At 44.0% G+C, this 24,239-nt stretch overlaps 1 protein-coding gene across 2 annotated transcripts in view; it reads right to left on the reverse strand.

The window, feature by feature from the left end:
• Nucleotides 1–2,835: 2,835 nt before the first annotated feature.
• Nucleotides 2,836–24,239, reverse strand: part of Kcne4 (potassium voltage-gated channel subfamily E regulatory subunit 4) — a 35,561-nt gene continuing 14,157 nt past the window's right edge. For both annotated transcript variants that reach the window (XM_040753237.1, XM_040753236.1), the window contains 2 exons: nt 5,868–6,097; nt 2,836–5,326 (listed from right to left, as the gene is read on the reverse strand). In XM_040753237.1, the coding sequence (XP_040609171.1) occupies nt 4,788–5,300 (513 nt within the window). In that variant the 5' untranslated portion in view covers nt 5,301–5,326; nt 5,868–6,097 and the 3' untranslated portion in view covers nt 2,836–4,787. The remainder of the gene's footprint in view (nt 5,327–5,867; nt 6,098–24,239) is intronic.

Genomic DNA, 24,239 nt, shown 5'->3' on the forward strand with positions numbered 1-24,239 from the left:
GAGCAGACTGTTCAAAGACATAGACCAACTATTTTTTATACCCCAGAGCCAGAACCCCCTGCATATGGAAACTCCCTTTCAGTTTAACCAAAAGCAGAGCTGATTTTATTGATATAGCAACTGTGACCTTCTGGAGGTCAGGCAGGGGGTTATACTTTCCCAGCACCTGATACAGTGCCTGGAACTGCACAGAAGCTCAGGGTGTGGTGCTCTGTACACTAGATCGAGGGTGTACATGTCATAGCATAGGTGCTGACGGGGTGTCATGAGCACCACATGATGCACTGTACCTCCGTTTCTCTTGGGTGCTGACAAGAAGCAAAAGAGGAAAAGAGGGAAGTGGGGAGAGAAGGAGGAGGGAGGGGAAGAAGGAGGTGGAGGAGAGGGAGGGGAGAGAAACAGGACCAGTAACAACTGAAAATCAAGGAATAGGGGAATGCTCGTTAGTGTGAACAATCATTTGATCGCATTTCCCAGGAAAACAAGAAAGTTCTCAGGGATGAGAGAACAAGATCTCAGCCCTGTGGCTGTAAGGAGCACACAGACGTGCCAGAGAAAGGCCTGGAGAATGAAGGAAATGAGGGGAAGACAGTCTCTGTCCCCCTTCTTTGACCATGACCTGCAATGGGTGGGCTCAAGCTCATCTCCTGAGGCAAAGGCCAGGCTTTGACTTCAAAAACCAGCTAGAATGATCCAGCACCAGTGGGCCACAGGCTCCTTCAGTCGTGACCTTGGCTGCTTGTTTCCATGGTAACAATGCACATCCCAAACTGTTCCTTCCTGTGTAGGAGGCAATGTTTCAGAGAGAGGGGAAGGCAGGATTTAACACTGGTTTTTCTTTCTTCTGGCCCTTCTTCTGAGTATTGCAGTCTCCTGAGGAAAGCATCCCCAGAAGAGGATGTTTCTGTGACACTATTTGCAGATGCATGCCCAGGACACAGTTTTAAAGGAAGATGGAAGTTGTGTTGGCTTTGGTTTCACACGCACTGGGTGTTCCCCAGCAACCCACCATTCCTTTCATGATCAGCCTGCCAAACAGCAGGTCCAGCATGCTGTCCTTGTATTGAAAGAGAGAAGTCAGAGAGGTTGGAGGGCTTCCCTAAAGCTCCAGAGTACACAGTAGCAGAGTGAAGCTAGAAAATGGACATGACCAATCTGGGTGTCTACCAGCCTCCTCAACACATGGTCCTCCTGTAGTTCAGCCCTAGCCCGAACCACTGCCCACCACCTCCCTGCAGCTGTTTGAATGTCTGCCCCTACCTGAGTCTCCATGCTGTATCCTGCAGTTTTCTTCAGTGTTGAGTCCTGACTTTAGAGTATAGAACAAAAATGTGCTATGTTTAAACATGGAGTTTAAAGTGCATTTTAAGACCAATATTCTGCCTGTCCGGCAACATCTAGGGTTAGAGCACCATTTACTGGGTGATACGAACCATGGAAGCATGTCTTACCATAAACCCTCCAATCACAGCTCCAAAGGCACCGTAGAGTCCACTTTCCAACCAGGATCTGGAGCCAAAAGCACTCAACCCTTGGCTCAACTTCAGCCCTGCCCAGTAGTTTTGACCCCATGATTCTGTCCCTGAAAGAAATCTCTTCCTCTGCAGTATCCCTCTGTGTGACCCTGACATACAAAGGTGTAATTAGAACAGCATGGAGCCAGCAGGACAGTCCATTTACCTCAGCCCGTACCATTCACGTGCTTTTGAAATATGTTTCTAATATCTGAGGTACACAGGGCCAAATTCCCTTCGCAGTTTTTCGCATGCATGAGTAAATCCACACAGACTAAACCCCTTGGGCCTTAGGTTCTGCTTAGAAGTTCTTTTTTTTTCCTTTTAAAGAAAACAAATATTCCATTAAAACGACACAGTGTACTCTGCATATTTTTAGGACAATTAGAGTTTAGAATTCCCTCTTCTTCCGCCCATTGCAACAAAAAAAAAGTTTTCTTAACTATTTCCTTACCAAGAGTGAATAGAAACTGAGGTAAAGGATTTTCTTATCTTTAACATACTCTTTCCATTCTACTTGTCAATGATAATGGATGGTGGATTGAGGCCACTGCTGTACTATTCAAGAAGGATCCAGGCTCCCCTTGCTGCATTACCAGATCAATCCTTTTTAGGTTATCTATTTGCAAACCTATGGAAACATTTCCTTGAAATAGAAAAAAAAATGAAACACAAAAACAGACGCACATAAAAGTAAGGAGATTTTCTTCTTGTCTACGTGGTTTGAAATTAGGTCAGAGGTTTTGGTCACTTTTCTTTAGAGCTTCTGACTGTGAAAACTTATAAAGGAGAAGCTGCCCAGGCTGGCCCTGGCTCAGCCTGTGAGACGGAGATACAGCAAGATTAAGAGGGAGAGACCTAGAAATCATTTTTACTGGGGAGGAGTCTGAAACAGAATCCCAGCTGTGGATTTTGCGTTTGATTACGTGCATAAGTCTGTTCATACGGCAACACCCTGCCTGTTAAGCCTGGACTGCTGGGGCCACACATGTGGAGGGTGTTTGCCAAGTCAGTGTGCAAATCAAATGTTTTCTTGCAACCAAATTTGGAGAGACATCTTAGCAGCACTTGCCAAGCAGCTCACATTTAAGTCCAAAAGCTCCCGGGCCTTTTCAGAAGGTGATGTAAGACCATCCTTGGCTTGTTTTCCCATCCCAACAAAGTGGATCAAAAGATGGAAATGACGCTACATGCTCACCCTGTGGCGAAAGACGTGTCTTTGTGGAGGCCCGACCCCGGAGGTGAGTAGAATCCTGTGATGGCTTGTAAGAGCACAGAGACTAGACATAATATGTATATTGAAGGATCAAAGAACTATGGCTTCTCGGGGAAAATGTGTTTATTTAAATTAAAAAGTACTGTGAAAATTACAAACCATTAAATACAAAAGACAATTGTCTACAACTCAATGTATTAGAAGAAAGTATATACATCACTTTGTAACAGGCGCAGACAGACTTGCACCAAACCAGGATTAAGCAATGGAAAATGTGACAACGCACATGTCTGTCGCAGTAAAGTTTCAGAATTCAAGTGATTCCAGGCAAGAGGCCAAACTTAACTTGGCTTCTTTCAACTTAAACGGCCCCCTTTGGAGTTGGTCCACACACTGAATCTCAAAGTGAACAGAGGGCCCCTTTTCCCTTCTGACGTACATTACCTCTACCTCTATGTCAAAAACTAATTGGAAAAGCAGCTCCTATACTCTTTGCCCCTCATGGAGACAGCAGTAACTGCTTTGTCTCCAAGCCAAGGAAAATTAGGATAAATAGAAATCAAAAAGGTTTTTCCCTAGTCAAACTTGGCCTTTGGGTTTTTGTTTGTTTTGTTTTGTTTTTTTCTACTTCCTTCTGAAGGTCTCCTTCAGTGGCCAAAAGATCCTGCCGCAAGGTTCTGGACCGCAGATGACATGCAGCACTGGCAAGGGGTCCTGAGAGCCTCCTTTTAGCCTTCTCTTTCCCTCCACTGGGAGTGTTAACATCCTCCTGTCTACAGAACTCTGCAGAGGAAACTGTGCTGCCTCTCCCGCCCCGTCCTGGGAAAGCTACAGTAAGGATGACTGCTGCTCAGCCCCAAACTCCCCAGTCACACGTATCTAGTCTCCAACTGCGCCTGTAAGTCAACACATCCTTCTCCAGACTAAGCGGCCAAAGGGGAAATACTTGGTCCAAACTTCCTCACACCAGGCCAGGGAGGATTTATCACACAGTACAAAGTCTAAAGATGTCCTCCCAGCCTCCTGGGGCTGCACAGCCTCTGGAGCCTCATGAAGGCAATGAGCCTCATGATGACATGCCCAGGACCACACAGTAAATGATCGTCAGGGCTCAGATGACGAAGCACAGTGTTTGGACCGCAGCTCTGTTCAAGCTCTCCTGAGTATGCCCCTCTAGGTCTCTGCTACGTGATAAAACCTCACAGTGTGAGGCCCACACGTGTCCTCTCTGGCCTCGGGAAACTAGGAAAAAGAGCCATCGCAGAGCCATTAATGATGTCGCCTTGTGTGATCCCACCGTTACCCAGTAAAGGTCAAGAGGACCACCCTGAATGCAGGCTTGATTCTGAGGAAGCCCACTGACAAAGAAAGCCATGCTCACCTGCAACATTGTAGAGTCACAAGGCAGGATTCAAGCTCACAGGTGAGACAAAAGCTCAAAATATGTCGTAGCTTATACCCCCAGCTGACGCGGACATACGGACACATTGCTGTATCTCCTCGCATTGTGCAAACAATCTGAATTCTACCTCCAGCTTCTTCCATATCAAAATTCCCTGTCAAGCATTCCCCCTCCTAATCCAAAAGAAATGTGTAACTCTCTGTGATCAAATGCCACAGGCACACAATAAAGATACTTACAGCCAATCGGATCTAGAAGAACAAAGCTCTAGGCAAATTAGCAAATCAAAAACAATCCTTCAGCCTGCCCTGGGCAGTTGTCAGCCCTGGGCACAAACAGATGCTGCAGAAGTTACCCAGGGCATCCCGTGAGAAAACACATGATGCAGCCAGATGCGGAACAGGGACCCCCGACACCCAGACCCCAGAGTAAATGGTCATGCTGTGTGTCTCCGGGACGTTTGCAGTGGTGGGTCCGAACCACAGGAACCTCGACGACTCCAGCTGAGCCTTGTCTCTCCGTGCCCCATCTTGGGGGCTTGCCCACAGTCTGTTCAAAGTGGCAGCTGCAGAGCAAAAGTGAAACCAGGCAGTTGGCAAACGTCTTTCCTCTGTCAAACGTGGCTTACGGAGCCACCTCCAGAGGCCTGGGGGTGCTAGGAATTCTGGTGAATATTTTCTGAAGACCCTTCACTGCTTTCATTGAGAGGGGTCTCGGAGGTCTCCTCCAGCTCATCGTCAGCCCCTTCCTCCTGGATGGTGAGGTGCACATCTGGAGAGGAGGACTCAGAGCTCACACTGTCCCCTTCCATTGAGCAGAGGGTGCAGGACAGTGCCGGCGCCACACTCTCTTGAAGCATATTCAGCATCATGGGCACCTGCACTGACCTCAGGCCTGACATCATGGGTAGCGGCTTCATGGCCTCCCCCCACAGCCTCTCCTCATCTTTGTACAGCAGCAGGAGGCTGGATTTCTTCTCCCGCCTCTTGGATTTCATGTAGCCCAACATGATTCCGATCAAGAAAATGCCATAGAAGGACATAACAACCAGAATATAGAAGTATTCATTGCCATTGCCACTGCTGTTACTAGGCACATGGGACTCCAGGGGGCTGCTGGAGGCTGCGGTGCTGGGGTGTGTACTGTTCAGAGGCTCCATCCTCAGCATTGAAATGCCACTCACACAGCCGGTGTCTGGGGAGAAAGCTGCAAGTTAGACCTTCCACATGTATCCACAGGACAGGCAGCAGGCAAGCACGTGGCTCGTGAGGTTGCAATAGATCAAAATAGGTAATTAAGAACAGGAATGTAAGAAATAGCAGAATGTAAGGCATCTCGTTAAACAGTTGACTGCGGTTAGCTCTGAGAGCTTGGGGCAAGGAAGAGAAAACAAGGGAGGGAATGGGAGAAGAGTGAGAAAAACTTTCACCAGATAGAGAGATGATAAACAGATAAACTTTATTTGCATTTCAGAAAATAACCATGCATTAGTTCTAAACTTTAAATATTATATGCCATACAGGGTTTCATAGAAAAAAATAATGTATTAACATTTGAAACTCATGCTTTAACTGGCAGGGCAGAAGCGAACTTTGCATGTTTCAAAAGCGTCCACTTTCTTAAATCCAAAGTTAAACTTCCTTAGAAGAAGAAAAAAGCAAGAGAACTTTCTCTGTTGATAGTTAAAACTATTCCTCTTGCATGTCTCCAAAGAAAAGGAGCCTCACTCACTTACCAAAGGCGGGCAGTGTGTCCCAACTGTGGAACTCCTAAATGGCTGAATCGGAGGACGTTTTTCTTCTGTGTCGGGCTCTGAGCTCTGACAGCCCCGCGGCTGGCCTTGGGATATATAGTCAAGAAATGCATCGTCACGTGTTCCGGGAGGAAAATTTACAACAGGGGTTGACTGTGGCGGAGCGAGCAGTGAACTCAAAGCACTGCAGTTCAACTCTCTGAACTTTGCAGCTGTGAAGAGAAAAAGAGGGAGGGAGGAGGAGCTGCTTGCTGCTCCCGCCCCAGCTCAGAGCAAGAGACTTCAGGTGGCCAAAACTATGCGAGAAGAGGAAAAAGAGTGTGCTACATTTTAAATGTTACCCCAAAGCCTGCTCTCACCAACAAAGAGTTTATGTTCCATTTCCCTTGCAGGAAAAAAAAAAAAACAACTTGCCATCTATAGGTTTTCCCAGGAAATCCAATCCTGTCATTAGAATGAAAGACATTGGAAGCAAGGGCAGAATTTATAGTGAAGAAAGAACAGCTCATTTTAAGTTCTTCCATTAATTGACAAACCGTTTCTTATTCCATGCCTGGGACTGGTGCAGTAAAATCGTTAGCTAGTGAGGGACAGGACTGTTAAGCAAGTAGAGTTCTGAGAACCATATTTTAAGTTCATTTCCTCATAAGGACTGTAAAATGCAAGGTTGGCTAGTGCAGGTTAGCCCTTTAAAAGTGCAGAGAGTCTATCTGCCTCCACACCAAGCACACAAATACATTCTCTGGGCATCTTCCAGATAATTTCTCCCCAGGGTTTGATGGACACCTGTAATCTAGTAGCTGAGAGGCTGAAACAAGGGAATCATGAGTTCAATGTCAGCCTGGGCTGCAAAAATAAACCCCATAGGAAAACAACAATCTTCCAGATCCCCTTTAGTGATCTGTGTGACGTGGGAACGTGCTGGTGAGAGCCATTAAGAGCTCCATTCTGCCTCACATGGTTGCCTCTGAAGCAAGCACACAGACTGTGCACACATGACTATGTATCTCAGGCAAGTCATGAGAGAAGTGGGTATTCTCTCAGTGAACCACCAAAGTTCAAGTTCTAAATACATCGTGGACCCTGTGTTTAAAAGGCTACTGTGAGTGACATGGGAAGAATCACCAAGGACTTGGTCACCAAGTCACTTGCTCCCTGGGATGTTTACTCTAAAAGGCTGGCATGCTGAATCCAAGTAAGCTGGCAGTAAACTGCCCTTTACCTCCAGTAGCCTCCAATCTCAGAGCGGCAGCAGGACTGGCATGCATGCCGACTCTAAACATAGCATCACTCACTGGTGGGTCCACCGTCGTGGAGTTGAAGCTGGTGGGGGTGGGGGCATGGAAACTTTCCTCTGACTGTTCAGGGCACATAGGACCCATGTGCTAGAATTGTCATTGAGTGTCCGGCTTTGTGACCGATGCAAATTCGGACAGGCATCCTGAGGAAAAGAGTTGAACCGAGAGTCCATGGACTACTCACCTGATGTTTTGGTCTGTGGGTACCCCAAAACTCCCCAGCTGGCACTGAGGTGTTACTGATCCCAACACCAGAGTCATTCATGCAATGGCATTTTGCTCATAACTGTACAACTGTGCTCAGCACTCTGCCAGTTCAAAACTCCACAGCTACATACTAGACATGGCCTTTCCCACCTGTCCTCCACATGAGTGCTGGCAGATGTCCATCCATATGTGCCTGTGGTGGCACATCTGGAAGGTTAGAGTGGAAAAGATCCATGGGAAGCATTCCTATTGGTACTTGCCATAATAGCATTGCTCATGTACCTTGGGATGGATGAGATTAGTCATCACTAGGGGATTGCCAGGCACTGCAAACTGGAAAGGACAAAGTAGGAAAATGTGTCACCAGGTTTAAGGATGAGAACTACACACCCAGGTGTGAAAAAGAGAAGCAGAGGCTAAGGAGCCAACAAAATTAATCCCAGGCTTGAGCCTACAGCCCCAAGGAACTAAAACCAACAACAATCCTGGCTTCCAGAACAAATCAAGAAAGAATCCAAAGGACTAGGAAACTAGAAACAGAGTGCAGGAGGACCCACGAAACCAGACTGTCTGTTGGTGGTCCTGTGATGATGCCTGCAAGCTCTGCAGGAGTCCTTCTAGGAAACAATTCAAGGAAAGCACTGAGACTGACCTCCTCCAGCAGAGATGATTGCTTAATTTATGTGGTTTGCTGTCATGGCTAGCAACCTGCCTCAACCTCCCAGCTCTGAAATTCTGGATGTGTGCCATTGGCATCCAGCATTTTACGTAAATGCTGACACTTGAACTCAAGTCCTCATGCTTGAGTGACAGGCACTTTCCTACTTTCCCAACTGAACCATCTCTCCCTGTAGAAGCAAGATTTGAACACAGATCTGTGGAATGCCAAAGCCTGCTTGCTTCTGCTTTCCTTTGTCGCACTGAAAGGAAACTAAAGAGTAATTCAGAGACAGAGTAGAAAATGAAAGCTTGGTATTTATCAAACTTCTCTGGGGTCTTTATAAATCTTAAAATAATATATCTAGATGACCAAGTACTCAAACGTAAGTATGAACATTCCATTACAAATTGTTTTTTCCTGAAGTTCATGCTATTCTCAGCATTAGAAGCGGGGCATCCTTAGAACATTCTAGAAAGAATATGTCGGTGAAAGAGTAATACCCCTGTCCTATATCCATGTGACCCCAAATACAGCCATTTCCCTTTAGCCTACATGTACAGCTTGTCTGTGGTCTCATGTTTTGATGTGGTGTGTTGTTTTCTTTCTCTCTCCCTCCCCCTGACCTAACCCGACACACACTTTCTCTAGAGCTTTCAGTACTTGAGGACTTTCATTTCCTGGTGACGTCATTTTCACCAGATGACCCAAGAGTCCCTGGCTGCACATCTCTGAAATTATGTTAACAGCTTCAGTGACTAAACAAAGCCCATGCTGGGATAGCAGCAGAACCATGAGTCTCATCAGATTAAACATGAGCAGAGGGCAGAGATCTGACCCAGCTCCTTCTCACCCAGGCTACGTGACTGGCTCCATCGCATAATTTCTCTGTTCTTGTTTTAGCCACCCGCAAGCATGTCAAGAGGCAGGCGTGTCAAGGAAAGGATCGTTAACTGTGCCAAGATCCTTAGCAGTGTCCCATCATTCAGCAGGCTCTCCAATTCCTGTGCAGCCTGGGCTGCAGGTCTGGCAGAACTTTGTAGAACACAAACCCCTGCACCCACCGCTGCTTTTGCTCTTCCAGAAACTCATTCTGAGAAGTTCTATCTGGGAATGCTCAGGGTGGGGTCATCCCTGAGTCACCCTCCCTGGACTCATAGTTCTCAACATCCCTAGCAGTTGGAATAAGACAGGCACAGGAGTGGGTATCTGCCAGGTGTGTAGTAAGACCTCCAGATCCTCCCTTTAACACCAGCTATGCCTATGAGGATAAAGCTATAAGCAGGGCATCTTAGACATCATCCAGAGATGGTTGGGAGGAAAGAACCCACAACTCATGACAGTAAAGATTAATGCTGTTATTAGTTCACATTTATTATTTATTTTTCAAACTTTTTGTCTGGTATTTATTTAACAAATATTTGGATAATATCTACAATGTACCAGGAATTGCTCTAAGCACTTCTTAGATTTTATTCTATTTAAGCCTCATAAAAACCCTATAAGGTGGGGCTAGAAAGACATCTCAGTGGTTAAGAGAACTGACTGTTCTCACAGAAGACTCAAGTTCAGTTCCCAGAACCTACATCAGGGTACTCACAACTGCCCATTACTCCAGCCACAGGGGATCTGAACCTCTTCCAACTTCCTTGAATACTTGCACTCATGGGCACATACACACATGCACACACACACACACACACACACACACACACACACACAACTGAAAAGAAATAAAACAAATCTTAAAATAAAAATTATAAGATAGACCTGGTATTGGTGGCACATGCCTTTAATCCCAGCACTCTGGAGGCAGAGGCAGGCAGATCTCTGTGAGTTCGAGACCAGCCTGATCTACAAAGTGAGTTCCAGGACAGCCTCCAAAACAATACAGAGAAACTCTGTCTCAAAACAAAACAAAACAAAATAAGATAGTATTAAATTAACTTTAGAGCCTGGGGAGCTGTAAACAAACAACTGTTCTCCCCAGATAAATGCCAGTGACAAGCTAAAGTAGAGCTGTACCAAAGTTCAGCTTGGTGAGACCAATGAGTTTTACTGGGCTTCCTTATAGAGCACAGATAAGGGATGACTTACACGAGTGTGGGTGAACGCAAAACAGCTGTAGCACTGCAAAGTCTCATGCCATCAGAGCAAGGAAGTTTCAGTGATTCCCCTGTCTCTTCTCCCCACAGTATCAACAGGTGTTGGGAATCCAACTCACATATTCTGGAAGAGCAACCAGTGCTCTTAAAGCTTTGAGTCATCCCTCCAGGCTGACAAGAGTTGACTAGAAAAGTTAGGGGATCTGCCCCAGATTTCATCATAGGGCAAGGAAATCGTGGCTGTAGAGAACAGATCTGAAGAGTGGTGGGACCCCAAGCTGAGGCTGCTGTGACACCTTGTAGAACTTGCTTCTTCATCCTAACCATCACTTGGAGTGGTACCAAGCACATAGCATATATCGCCTACGACCATCACTGAAGGAGGATACAAAACGACAGTGAATGGAAGCTCCATGCATCACCTAACTTAAATTTAAATATGAGGACCCAAAAGTATTTCTCCCAGTTTCATTCCCAGCACCTAGAGTGACACCTAGTCCACAGTGAACCTAAGAATACGTGTTACCTGAACAACAAGAAGAGTATGCTAGAGGGCCTTCTCATTCTTATTTGACTTCTACAAGAGGCTAATGAAGACAATTAGCAGTCTTTTTATATAAATGTAGACGGTGAAGCCTAAAGGGGTAATGTGTCATGTCACACAGCAGGAGGCAGAGAACTGTGGTAATAATGTCCCACCTCCTCCCGAAACTGAGCCAGACACATACTCCCTTTCTGGGACACACAGTGCTCAGCGGCTGCTGGTCACTTCCTCTGGCCCCACTAATGAAGAGGTCAGGCTGGAAAGAGGATACCGAAGAAGAGCATCAGGGATTCCAGCTGAGAACAGAACTGACGTTTATTTCTTTCAGTGTTTGAAAGCTTTTTACAGATTTCTTAAAACCTAAGAATCAGACAGCTGCACAAGAACCCAGTCAAAACCAAGATCCACTTAGCTCTAATTCATGGGTGTATCAAGGGTGCTTTGCTCTGGGGAGGGACTCACACAATATAAGAGCCTGTGCTGGGCTTTTGCAAAGCAGGCTAAACTAGGGATAGCAGGAAGTGGGGATCTCCCTTCCTCGAGGAATCTGCTTCCTGAGACAGACAGTTCCCATCACCTTTCTCCATCTAGACACAGCTGGGATTCTAACACATGGGGCAGCCCAAGACAAGCAGGCCATAAAGGAGCTCTGCCTCTTTTTCTCTCTTTTGAAGGTTCTCACACACACACTAATAGATACATACACACACACATGCATACTCACAAATACACACACATTACACAGAGACATACACACAAATACACACATACATACACATACACATATATATACACAAAAATACACACATACATACACACACATATATATACACACAAATACATGTATACATACACACATGCACACACAAAGACACACAGAGAAATACACATATACATACACATAAACACATGTGCATATCAAGTGATCAGTCACTGAGCTACACTGCTATCCCAAAAGTCTATTCAGAGTCATCCCAGCTAGACAGAAAGAACGGATTCCTCCTCAAGGAAGCTCACCATAAAAAAAATAGAGGCAGGAAGATAGGTGGGACCAGGAGAGAGGAGGATTCTAGGAAAAGTAGGCAAAGAGAGACCGGAAGGAGACGACATGTAACCAAGGAAGGAGTAGCAGGTCTGACCTTTCTCTGGTAAGATAAGACCATGTGGAAATACTTAGATTAGTAGAAATGGGTTAGTAATTAAGAGAGAGCTAGCCAATAAGCCCTAGTCATCTGCTAACAATTTTATAACAAATATGTCTGTGTACTTATTTGGGGCTGAAGGATGATGGGACAAAAAAAACTAGTAACGTGTGTGTGTGTGTGTGTGTGTGTGTGTGTGTGTGTTCACAAGAAAAGTATATGTGACTTATGGGTCAGAAGTTCAAGGTTAGTCTGAGTTACATATCAAGTTCAAGGCCAGTCAAGTACATGGGAGACTGCCTCAAAAAAAAAAAGTCAGTGGTTTTTAGAACTCAGAGTAAATTTTACCTCTTTTGTCAAACCAGGAAAAAGTTTGATTGAATTGTTCAAGTGTAGGTGTGGAATATAAGCATCTCCATGGTGGCGAGGGACCATACAGGCTCCTATACCATGTGCCTGGACACTTTTCATACTCTGCCACTCGCCAATACTGAGCAGTGCACTTGACAGTGTGATGTCAGCCATGTTATCGGTGCCTTGATTGTAACTGTCAGGGTTTCATAGAATGCTGCATGGGCGCTTTGCCCTGTGCCCAGTACCTGCTAAGTATTCCTTATTAGTTAGTACTACAAGTCCTTATCAACACCATAGGCTTAATGCTCAGCATTTTTTAAATGAGACCTGGTTTTTACATGATTAAGTTTTCCATTATAAATTATATAAGTCAGTTTTTTAAATTGACACATAATATTATATTAGCATCCTGACTATCTAACCCCAGTATATTTCATTATTCCAAAGACACGCAGCATACCCCTTGGCGCTCACTGCCATCCCCTCTTCCTGCAGCCTCTGAAAACACCCACTCTGCTTTCCACTTTGGATCTGCCCATTCTTGACATTCACAGAAATGGGTCTTGGCAAAATGCAAGTGAGGAGGGCTTTCTGATTGTCCAGAAGACCAGAGCTCTGTACACAGCGCCCATATCAGCTGCTCACATGTACATGTAACTCCAGTCCTGGGGCATCCAATGTCCTCTTCTGGCCTCTGAGGAAACCTGTATTTATGTGAACATACCTACACACACACACACACACACACACACAATTTTAAATAAATAGATCTTGGGCCTGAAGAGATGGCTTAGCATTTAGGAATACCTGCTGTGAGACAGATACCCACAGCTAAACACTGAACTGAACTCCTGGAACCTAGTGACAGAGATGGAGGAGTGATGAGCAAATATGTCAAGACCATGATGATGAAACCCACAAAGACAGCTGACCGGATAAGGGGGAGCTCTTGAAGCCCAGACTAATGGCTGAGAGGCCAGCAGGGGACTGATCCAGACTCCATGAATGTAGTGCCAGGGAGGAGGCCACAGAAATCACTGGGGCCTTGGGTAGTAGTAGATCAGTGTTTACCATGGTTTATAAATGAGCTTTGGGAGCCCATTCCAAATAGAGGAATGCTATCTCAGCCTGGACACATGGGGAAGGGCCTAAGTCCTCCCCAGGATAAAATGACAGACATTAGAGATCCCCCCCAAGGAGGGTCTCACCCTCTCTGGGGAATGATGTGAGGATTGGGTGGGGGGCTGGGAGGCTGGTGGAGGGACAAGGGAGGAGGAGTGGGAGAGGGAGCTGGGACTGACATGTGAAACATTCACGCTTCTAATTTAAATAAAAACATATATTGAGAAGAAAAAAAAGAATACCTGCTGTTCTTATTCCTCAGGAAAATGGGAATCAGTCTACCACATGACCCAGCAATTCCACTCTTAGGCATATAACCAAAAGATGCCCATTCATACAAGGATGTCTGTTCCACTATGTTCATAGCAGCAGTATTTGTAATAGCTAGATCCTGGAAGCAACCTAGATGCCCCACAACTGAAGAGTGGATAGAGAAAATGTGGTATGTTTACACAATGGAGTACTACTCAGTGGAAAAAAACAATGGAATCTTGAAATTTACAGGCAAATGGAAGGCACTAGAGGAAACCATCCTGAGTGAGGTAACTCAGTCACAAAAAGACAAACATGGTATGTACTCACTCATATATGGATTTTAGACATGGATCAGGGGAGTGTCAGCCTACAATCCCAGGGCCAGTGAGTCTAGGAAACAGGGAGGTTCCCAAGAGATATGCAGTATACCCCAGAGAAGTGGAAAGAGGCAAGATCTCCTGAGCAGATTGGGAACATGGGGGGAGAGGAGAGGGAACCAAGAAAAAGAGAGGGGGATAAGAGGAGGGGAGAAGAAGACATGGGGGAGCAGGAAGGTCGAGTCGGAGTAAGAATAGAGGAGACCCAGATGAGAGATACCATAGTAGTTGGAGTCATTATAGTTTTGAGGAGAGAGCTGACACCAGTGAGATTCCCAGAGATCTACAAGGATAACACCAACTGGAAAACTAAGTAATAGCGGAGAGACTACATTAATAGCCCCTACCTAATGATAAGGTTGATGACTTCCTTATATGACATCCTAGAACCTTCATCCAGTGACTGATGGAAGCAGAGACAGATATTCACAGCTAAACACTGAACTGACCTGCAGGAACCCAGTGACAGAGATGGAGGAGTGATGAGCAAAGGGGTCAAGACCGTGCTGGTGAACCCCACAAAGACAAGGGGGGAGCTCTTGAACCCCAGACTGATGGCTAAGAGGCCAACAGAGGACTGAACCAGACTCCATGAATGTAGTGTCAGTGAGGAGGCCTCAGAAATCTCTGGGGCCTTGGGTGGTAGATTAGCGTTCACCATGACATACAAATGAATTTTAGGAGCCCACTCCACATGGAGAGATGCTCTCTCAGCCTGGACACATGGGGAAGGGTCTAGATCCTGACCTGGATGAAATGACAGACTCTGGAGATCCCCCCAAGGAGGGTCTCACCCTCCCTGGGGAAAGATATGAGGATTGGGCTGGAGGTGGGGGTGGAGCTGGGAGGGACAAGGGGGGGAGCTGTGATTGACATTTGAAGCATGCATGTTTCTAATTTTTATTTAAAAGAAAAAATTTAAAAAATAAATACTTATGAAAGTAAAAAAAAATACCTGCTGCTCTTGCAAAGAGCCTGAGTTCAATTCCCAGTACCCACATCGGGCAGCTCACAACCACCTTTAATGCCAACTCCAGGGACTCTGACACTCCCTTCTGGTCTCTGTGGGTACATAAAAACACATAGGTACATATGTTCACAGAGACACATACAAAATATGTATTATTTTACAAAAATTTATTTTGTAAAATAAATCTTGAGGGTTGTAACTATCAGGTTCTTCATGACTGGCTTCCTTCCCTTTGTAAAATGTCTTCAAGATTCAGCTGCTTTAAAGAGCCATCTATCATAGTGCATTAGACTCTCATTTTAATTTAGAAACAATATCTTAGCCCATTCATACTTCTATGACAAAATTCCACAGACTATTATTTCTAAAGAATAGAAATTCATTTGACGTTTCTAGACCCTGGGTAGAAGTGACAAAGGGATCAATGTCTGGTGACATCCCACTTTCTGTTCCCAGGAAGATTCCTTGCTGCTGCTGCTGCTGCTGCTGCTGCTGCTGCTGCTGCTGTCATTGTTGCCACTGCTGCTGCTGCTGCTTCACAAGCTGAAAAAATAAGGAAAAATGGAGCAGAGCAGCCCTATCCATTTCCCTCCATCCTTTAACACAATTGCATAGGGATTACATGTTTCAGAGACAAACATTCACAGCTCAGAACCACCCTTCATTTCCCACTTGTGTTGAAGCTTGGGACCTAGGTCTATCTCGAGCTGGCACATATCTTCATGCATTAAATGACTTTCAGGATCCCCAGCAATGTGTCAACATTTTTCAAACTCCCAGTAAATGTTCCATACTTCAGTTTTCTCTTTTAATCTGTTTTTCTTTTTTCTTTCTTCTTATAAACCTACTGCTTGCCCCTCAAACTATCCATTGTCTCAGACAGAGTTAATTATTTACCTTTGGTTATTTCCAACAAACATCCCTGGGTGCAAAGCTTTTCTCACTGGGCAAGATTTGAGTTAAAAAGATAACCTTTCAAACAGGGTTATGATGACTTTAATCATCAACTTGATACAATCTAGAATCACCTGTAAAGAGTTTCATTGAGGGATTGTCTACACTGTATTTACTTGTAGACTTGTTTTTGAAGGAGGTATGAAGAGACCCAGTCCACTGTGGCAAGAGGTACTGAACTATATGAATGGAGAAATCAAGCTAAGCACAAGTAAGCCAGTACGTATGCATTCATTTCTCTCTTCTCTTGAATATGGATATAAGACTTTGTGAAGTTCCTGCCTTAACTTTCCCATAATGAGAGACTAGATCATGAAATTGTATGCTAAAATAAACCTCCTTTTCCACTAAGTTGTTTTGTGTCAGGATAATTGGTATCATCTCAATAACAGTAATTAAACTAGGACAAAGATCTTCAAAGAACTAGCCATAAAGACAACTTAATGGCAATTCTTTCGGAATGGGTCTTTAACAGAACCTCAGTTCCATTCTGTTCCCTCTGGTTAACTGCATGGCATTTAGTAACTACTTGATAATATCTGTTACTACTGCTGTTGCTGAAATCATTATCTCATTCCTCCCAATACTGAAAGGGAAACAACTGTTACTTTTTTTTCATTTGACAGATGAAGAAAGGGAATCAGAAAGGTGTTAGGGAACTTTCGAGAATCATATAATTAGCTTTGCTATAGAGAAATAGTAAAATGACCACCATACCTACGCTGTCACATGCCATCAACCAACCATAAAAACAGCCAGAACCAAAGCCGGGTGGTGGTTGTGCACGCCTTCAATCCCAGTACTTGGGAGGCAGAGGCAGGTGGATCTCTGTGAGTTTGTCAGCCTGGTCTACAAAGCTACACAGAGAAACTGTATCTCGAAAAAATAAAGAAAAAATTAGCCAGGGCCTAGAAGCAGGTTGAACAGAGGCTGAGTTCCATGCCTGTGCTCATTATGAGCCCGAAGGCTAGGGTCTTGCACTGTACTTCCCTGTATGCTGTGTATTCAAAAGATAAGGAAGATAAAATAATCTATGTACACAAGTAGTTTAAAGGAAGCCCTGGAACAGGGAAAGGACAAGTGGAGGGAAGGTTCCCAAGTGTACAGAAGCTGAAGAGAAAGAGTGTCCTCCTCTCTGTCTTGTGTGTTTAAAGATTTCTTTTACTTATTTGTATGTAGGGGTGGGTAGCTGAGTGGGTAGGTGCTCCCTAAAGCCACGGATGGGTAAGTGCTCTCTAAAGTCAGATGAGACAATAGGATCCTTACGGTCATTATGGGCAATTTCAAGACATCCAATGTGCATGCTGTGAATGGAGCTTCAGTCAAGCGTAACAAGCACTCTTAATCGCCCCTCCCTGCTGTTTCCACTTCGATTGCCAGGTCAGACTGCACCTTCCTTCTTGACATTATTAGGGCACAGAAGACCACTTTTTACCTACCAGCCACTCCTCCGTGTCCTGTAAAATGCTCGCTATGTTTGGATAAGAATACCTCCTTTCCATGTGGAAGGTAACTGCCCCAGAGATAGGAAAGGATTACTGTGTCCTGCAACTTTTAAGACTAGAGGGGAAGGGAAGAACTTGGAAGAGAAAATGTAGGGACCAGAGTCTAAATTTCTGAGTCACAGGTTTTCCTCATCCATACCAGAGTCATGTTCGAACTCTCAGAAAAATGACTGGGGAAAGACAAGGACTCCAGTGAATATCAGTGAAGAACATTGGCCTTCTGAGTTCCAACTCGAGCTGCAAGGGAAGTAGCATCATGGGACAAGGACAGATGACCCTTTATTCAGGCCCTGCTTTCATTCCTCATCAGCACCTTATCCGGTCCCAGTAAGAAGAGTAATTGCTATCTGTGCTACAAGATCTTGTTCACTGAACCACTCATCCAATCAGAACCATCTATTCCTCTCCTAGTAGAGCCAGGTAGTATGGCATAGGGGTCCAAGGATGCATCCTTACGCCCATCTTGAAGCTGATTTGGGGACTAAGACTCTCCAATAGATGTAGGAAGGAAGGAAGAAGGCCAATGGACACATTAAAGACTGTAGCCTTCATAAACATGGAAGCTAAAAGAATGTCTCTTTTGGAAAAGAGATGGGATGCTCCATTTAGGTCCATGTCCCACTCAGTGTGCTGCCGGAATTCACCCTACATTGCCCGGACAGCCCTGAAAAAGCCATGTGACCCTGAGCTGCTGTCTTCTGGGTTCCCAAACAGTTCCCTCTGGTACACTGTGTTCACCCCTTCCCCATTCCTGCCACCTCACACCTTCACTTTCTTATGACCCCAAAGCCTACTATAAGAAACAAGGTCCCATGCCATCCTAAAACCACCCCTCTTCCTTTGTCCTGCAGACATGTTGCCCATCTCTGCCCTCCAAAACATTTTGCTTTTAGCAGCTGACATTTCTGAAGACATCTAGGATTTTCGTGAAGCACAATGTGGTGTTTTCCAAGCTATAAGCTCTCAGCTATGAAAACAGCATCTCATTCACATTAGTTTTCCTCACAGAGCCTGACATTATATGAACACTGATCTATTCAATTTCTCAGTGTTCTAACACTTTTCAGAACAAAGAGCTTCACAAGATGGCTACAATTGTCAACAAGAGCTTCTACCAACCTAAAGCTGCATCCTTCTAACTGCTGACTCATCACTACCTCCCCTCTGGTGACTATCTTGGAGTATTCTCCTCTGTCTTCAACACAGCAAACCAACAAGTATCTGCAGTTGGTTCCATCCCACGCTCACTCCCACCAAGCTCCTCTTCTTAAGCATACGCACAGCCTAAAAGAGACCATCATCTTGCCTCGGTAACTAGACACTAGGGAAAAGGGAGGCAAGAAGGAAAAACTGAGTTCAAAGACTATGGCTGAATAGGACTGCTTTGAGGTTTGGATAGGATCCAGTTGTCTGATTTTCGGACTCATTCTCAGGGAAGAAAGACGAGTCCTGGGAATTCTCAGAGAGAACAGTAGAATTGCTTCACTCCCTCAGAGGGCACCCAAAGAAGGACATCGAGTAGTTGGACTATGTCAGGTGGGACCCTTGGAGACCAGCAGTCCAGTGCAAATTTCTACAGCTGGCTGCTACTATAATGGTATAACCATTAATGGAGCATGGAGGCCTGTCTGGAGCTCAAGTGCTACTCCAAAGGAGGAAGATTACCTCACCCTGCCCTTCTGTCTACAGACAAGAGTAGGCCTAGGGAAGAGGTAATTAAACAATTACCTACATGTGTCTTCACAGACCTAAATATCCTGTGTGATCTATCAAGCTCACATGTAGCCTCCAGCTACTCGTGTGGAGGGCAAAGCTCATAAGAAGAAAAGGTGGAGTGAGACAGAGCAGAAGAGGGAAAGCCAGGATACTACACAGATGTTAAAGCGAATATAAGAAAAGTAAGAAATACATCTAAACATTAAAATATGCCACTGAAAGAAAATCATATAAAGAAATACATTTTGTACCTCTTATTCTCATTTGTGCTGGGAATTATTGGTGGATATAAATGTAATAGTCAAACTAGAAACCTTGACCAAAGATCAGCTCTCAATCAAGCTACTGTTGTTTTCTGAAGAGAGCAGAAAGGACAGCAGAGGAGAATAAAATCCAAGGCTTGGGTGGAATCTGTGTCAGGTGAGTCCTAAGTCAGTGGTGGACACATAGTCACCTGCCTTATTTGTTATCTAAACTATTTCATAAGCAAGAAAAACAAGCCAATTGCTCTGAAAGAATCAGATACCCTCTCGCACTACCCCCTTCTCTCTTTTGAATGTATAGTTTATAGAGAGATGCAGATGCACAAAGAAAGAGGGTAAACTAAATCAGTGGATAAGTCAGTAGATAGACGGATAGAGAAACAGACTGACAGCTGGATGAAGTTATTATTATCTGTCAAGTCCTTTCCATGAGCCACTTTGTTTGACCTTGGCAATGACCCATCTTGCAGTTGAGATTTCTGAAATACAGAGTGGCAGAGTTTACAAAACTACTAGCTGGTAAAGCCTAGAATCAAACCCAGATGACTCCAACATCATGCTGCCTGCCCCACCACGAAGGCACTTGACACAAAGAGGATGACAGCATTTCAGTTCCAAGGATAATGGAACTCAAGGGGGAAGAAAGGAAGAAATAAGCAAGTAAAGGGACAAAACAAGTTCATTGGGCAGACAGGAAAAATGTCCCCCAGAAGGCCTCCACGGTCAGCATGACTTTATCCTGCAGCTGAAGAGGGCATCTGTCCCATAGGGGAAACCAAGTTTCTTCCCACACATACTGCTGAGAGATTCTGATTGCCAACCAGCGTGCATTGTGAGTCTCTTCTATCTGCTATGCTTTTGATGGTTCTGTCAAGGATCAAACCCAGGGTCTTGTGTCTGCTCTGTACACACTCTTCCACTGACCTACAATTGCCAGGCCATCACTCCATTTTTAACTTGGATCAGTTGATGCCTCAGTACAAACACATAGATGCCTTCTACATTTTTCCACTCTGTGGGTCCTGGGAATCAAACTCAGACCATTAAGCATGGTGACAAGCACCTTTACCCACTTTCCATGAAGACACAAAGTTATAGAAAATTCATTCTTAAAATACTTTATCCAAATTGAGTGTCAAATAATCACTCTTAAAAACTCATATTCAGTCAAACTTGGAGTCGTTCTTATTTGAAAAAACACATGGGTAGATTGTTTAGAGCAAAATCCCCAAAATCCATGCTGTTTAACCATCTGCTTTAGGTTTCTTGATCTTAGCATTGAGGTTGTGGCTAAGTGACACATATTTTACATTTAAATGTTTGGAAACGTGGCCAATATCATAAAGAAAAGAAAACCTTTAGCCCCGTTTCTCTAGCTAATTTTGTTCTGTCTTTCCCATAGAACAACCTTTAATCACACCAAAAATTACTCATTTCAATAGTTTCAATAGCATATGAAATGCAATTTAAATAACCAAAATATATGCATGAGAGACAATCTAGCCTAGCAACTTCATGCCATGTTTTCCTGGAATGAACAGTAGAACCTAACCTATCCTGGGCACATTGCTCAGAACAAACTCTGCAGCAAACAACACCAGGTTGGATGGGTAAGACACTTCTCTAAGCCTCAGGATACATCATCTCCTTGGGCATTATTCTCCTCTTGCCATGACTGAAGTCCACATGGCATCATGCCTAGTACCAAAACTCGGGCCAAAACCCCACAGCTGACTAGGTAATAGGCTCCATGGGAGAACCAAGAACTATTAGTATGTTACATAGACATAGTAACAAGCTGTACACTTAGATGAGAGCATCTCTTGAACTTCATCAGTGAAGCCTTGTTTGCAGTAAATAGAGATTAATATAGAGACCAACAACCAATCAAGAATCAGAGAATAAGAAGTGTTGGAGTGCTCAATGCTAAGTGGAAATCTGTGCCACAACCACTTCCCCCGAAGGCTCAGGGTCACCAGAGACATTAGACATCTGCAGCAAAGCAGAATTTACTGGACATGGCAATGCTATTGCATACATGAACTCAGAGTGGCTTGGACTACATGTATAAAACTATATAAGATGGAACCAGCCCAAATCTGTGCATAGATGTAGAGGGGCTCATGAAGTCCCACCCCTGTCTGAGGATCTATTGGCAATTGATGGCTGCTAGGGGAGGGAATGTCATTGTTCTTCAGGGATGCAGGACCTGAAAGGTTATTCATATTCTGGGAGATGGCAGAACTAAATAGTCTCAGTGAATATTAGAAAGAAAGAAACAGAGACAGAGAAAAGACACAGTGAATAAATTTGGAGGGGAAAGTAAAGTAGTGGGGAAATTGAGGAGGGATTAGAAGGGAGAGAACATGGGGTGGATTTTATCCAAAAACATTATATGAATGTATGAATATTAAATAAAATATTACACATATATGGAAAAACAGTAAGTGTGTTTAATTTGAAAAGAGGCCACAATGAGCAACCATCAAGACCTACTTTTTAGGTGGAAGGATATCCAAAAAGTATGGAATCCATTGCAAACAGTGGTCAATACAAACTCTTAAGTTTCTAGAGAGCTCATACAGAAAGCAGATAAACAAAACAAAACAAATTCTAAGACGTCATAGCCAAACAGAGTGGGGCTATGAAAATCCCTCTGTCCACTTCCTTCTTTTCTTTATCATGTCACCTGGAAGAGTTTCTCTTCTAAACCACTGGATTCTTAAAACCACATTATGAAATTACTGATCTAGTTCAGTCCTTTTTTTGTCACTAAGAAACGAAAGCACAGGAATAAAGTACTTATTCATTCAGCAAGTCCAGGCATCGGTCAGGACCAGAAGCTGTTTCAAGACCCCTAATCAAGACTGTTTCCAGAGGGCCACTACTCTAGGTAAATTCACATAGTCTCTTCAGCAGTTTCCTACCTCCATTGACAGCATTTCCATAGACTTTTATCTTCTTGTTCCAAGGTCAATGCCCACAGCTGCCTCTGCATTCAAAACCCATAGATAAAAGGCAACCAGCATGCCCTTGGAGGAGATCTCTCCAACGGAGGTAGCAGAGAAAGATGTCTGCACCCTGTACTGCCCACCTAAGTTCCCATACTGAGTAAGCACTAGTTCTTGAAGACAATGAAAGTGCTTGCAGAGGTCATTTAGAGTTTTAGATTATGCATCTCATTTGATAAATGAGAATATGTAAGCACTTTGTAAATTGAAGGATACTTTAGAATTGTAAATGCTGAGTCTGCAAGTCAACTTGAAATAGAAAGGAGACTTGTCAATGAGTGCAATACATGCACTATTGTCAATGAGTGTGATACTAGGGAATTACTACTGGAATTATTAGTGAAAATATAGGCTCCAAGATGAAGCACAAATCTACATTTTCAACAACCTTCCCAGATGGATGGATCTTCTGAAAATGGGGGAAAGAAATAGAGTCATTACTGTCAAAGAGACTTATAGCCAAAACCTAGATCTTCTATCATCTGTGTGAACTTTTGGGGGAAACCTCATATCCTTCCATATCTCCCATAGCATAGCATCAATGTTCTGGAGAACAGTAAAATGCTGGGCTAATGAGGAAGCTTGCATGTTTGTCAAGTGATTCTCTGGCTCCTTTCCAAATCACTGAATCGGCTGGTCCTCTGAGACAACTCCCTACTGTAGTGTAACAGAGCCCTTCGGGGCAGGCTGACCTACCTCCTCCATCAATCAGACATCAGCTCCCTCCTAGAAGGTCAGAAGATGGGTTATTTCAAGGCCCCAAGGTCCCCTCCAGTTTCTCTCTTTTGAGGATAGAGTAGTGAGATTAATCTCTTCTGTATCGTCCATTTTATTCTTTCTTCTCACTTATAATTTTTAAATTAATACACATTCCTAAGAATAAGTTCTCAAGAAATATAAACTGCTGTTATTATTATTATCATTGTTATTCAGAGTAGGGAGAGAATTATAAAAACAGTTTCAACTAGAGACAAGGATTAAAAGTCAATGTAGAATTCAAAAGGAAGCTGGTATGAGGTCCCTGCTGAAAGTATTTTTATCATTTCTTCTATTTTTGAGATTATAAATAATCATATCATTTTCCCTTTCCTTTCCTTCATTCAAACACTTCCACACCCTTCCTTGTTCTCTTTCAAGTTCATAGCCTCCTTTTTCATTGACTGTTCTTACATGCATGTATGTACACACACACATATACATACATATACACATAAATGCATGCACACATACATACATATTCCCAAATATAGCCTGTTAATCTAAGATTTTCAAAACTAGAAATGACTCCAGGTTCTTCATTTCCTGGTCTCCCAGACTTTCCTTTGAGATACAGCTTCCATGACCCTGTAGACTTAGCATTCTGAATATCTATAAAAATTGGTATGATGTGATGACATCATCAAGGTCTGCTGCCAGCTTGGATCATGGCTGCAGTGACCTCTAAATATATGCATAGCTGAACTCTGTGAAATGAACCCTGTGGAAACAACCTTAGGTGGTCTTGTGTGAATGGAATACCCTCATGGTGCTCTCCCTAATCCTGGGAAAGTCTTGTAAATGGGTTGTAAATGGAACTTTAATGTGTAGTGTCTTATTGCTTCATCTTATTGTGTTATCTTTCCTTTTGCCCGGGTATAGAACACTTCATACTAATCTCTTTGGAAATCACACATTCTCAGCCCCAACCTTACTGAGATTTCAGTCCAAACCACATGTTGTTTCAGTCTTTCTGCTCTGATTTTTGCTCCTGACTTTCACTGTAATTGTGGCTCAAATCAGCTAGCAATAGTCATGCCACAGGCTGGATGCTGCGGTGTCTTGAAAATTCCTCCATCAGATTAACTCAGCTACTAACCTTAACCCTGAACTCCCA

This window comes from Mesocricetus auratus, unplaced genomic scaffold, assembly GCF_017639785.1.
Source record: "Mesocricetus auratus isolate SY011 unplaced genomic scaffold, BCM_Maur_2.0 Super-Scaffold_100010, whole genome shotgun sequence".
Classification (NCBI taxonomy): Eukaryota; Metazoa; Chordata; class Mammalia; order Rodentia; family Cricetidae; genus Mesocricetus; species Mesocricetus auratus.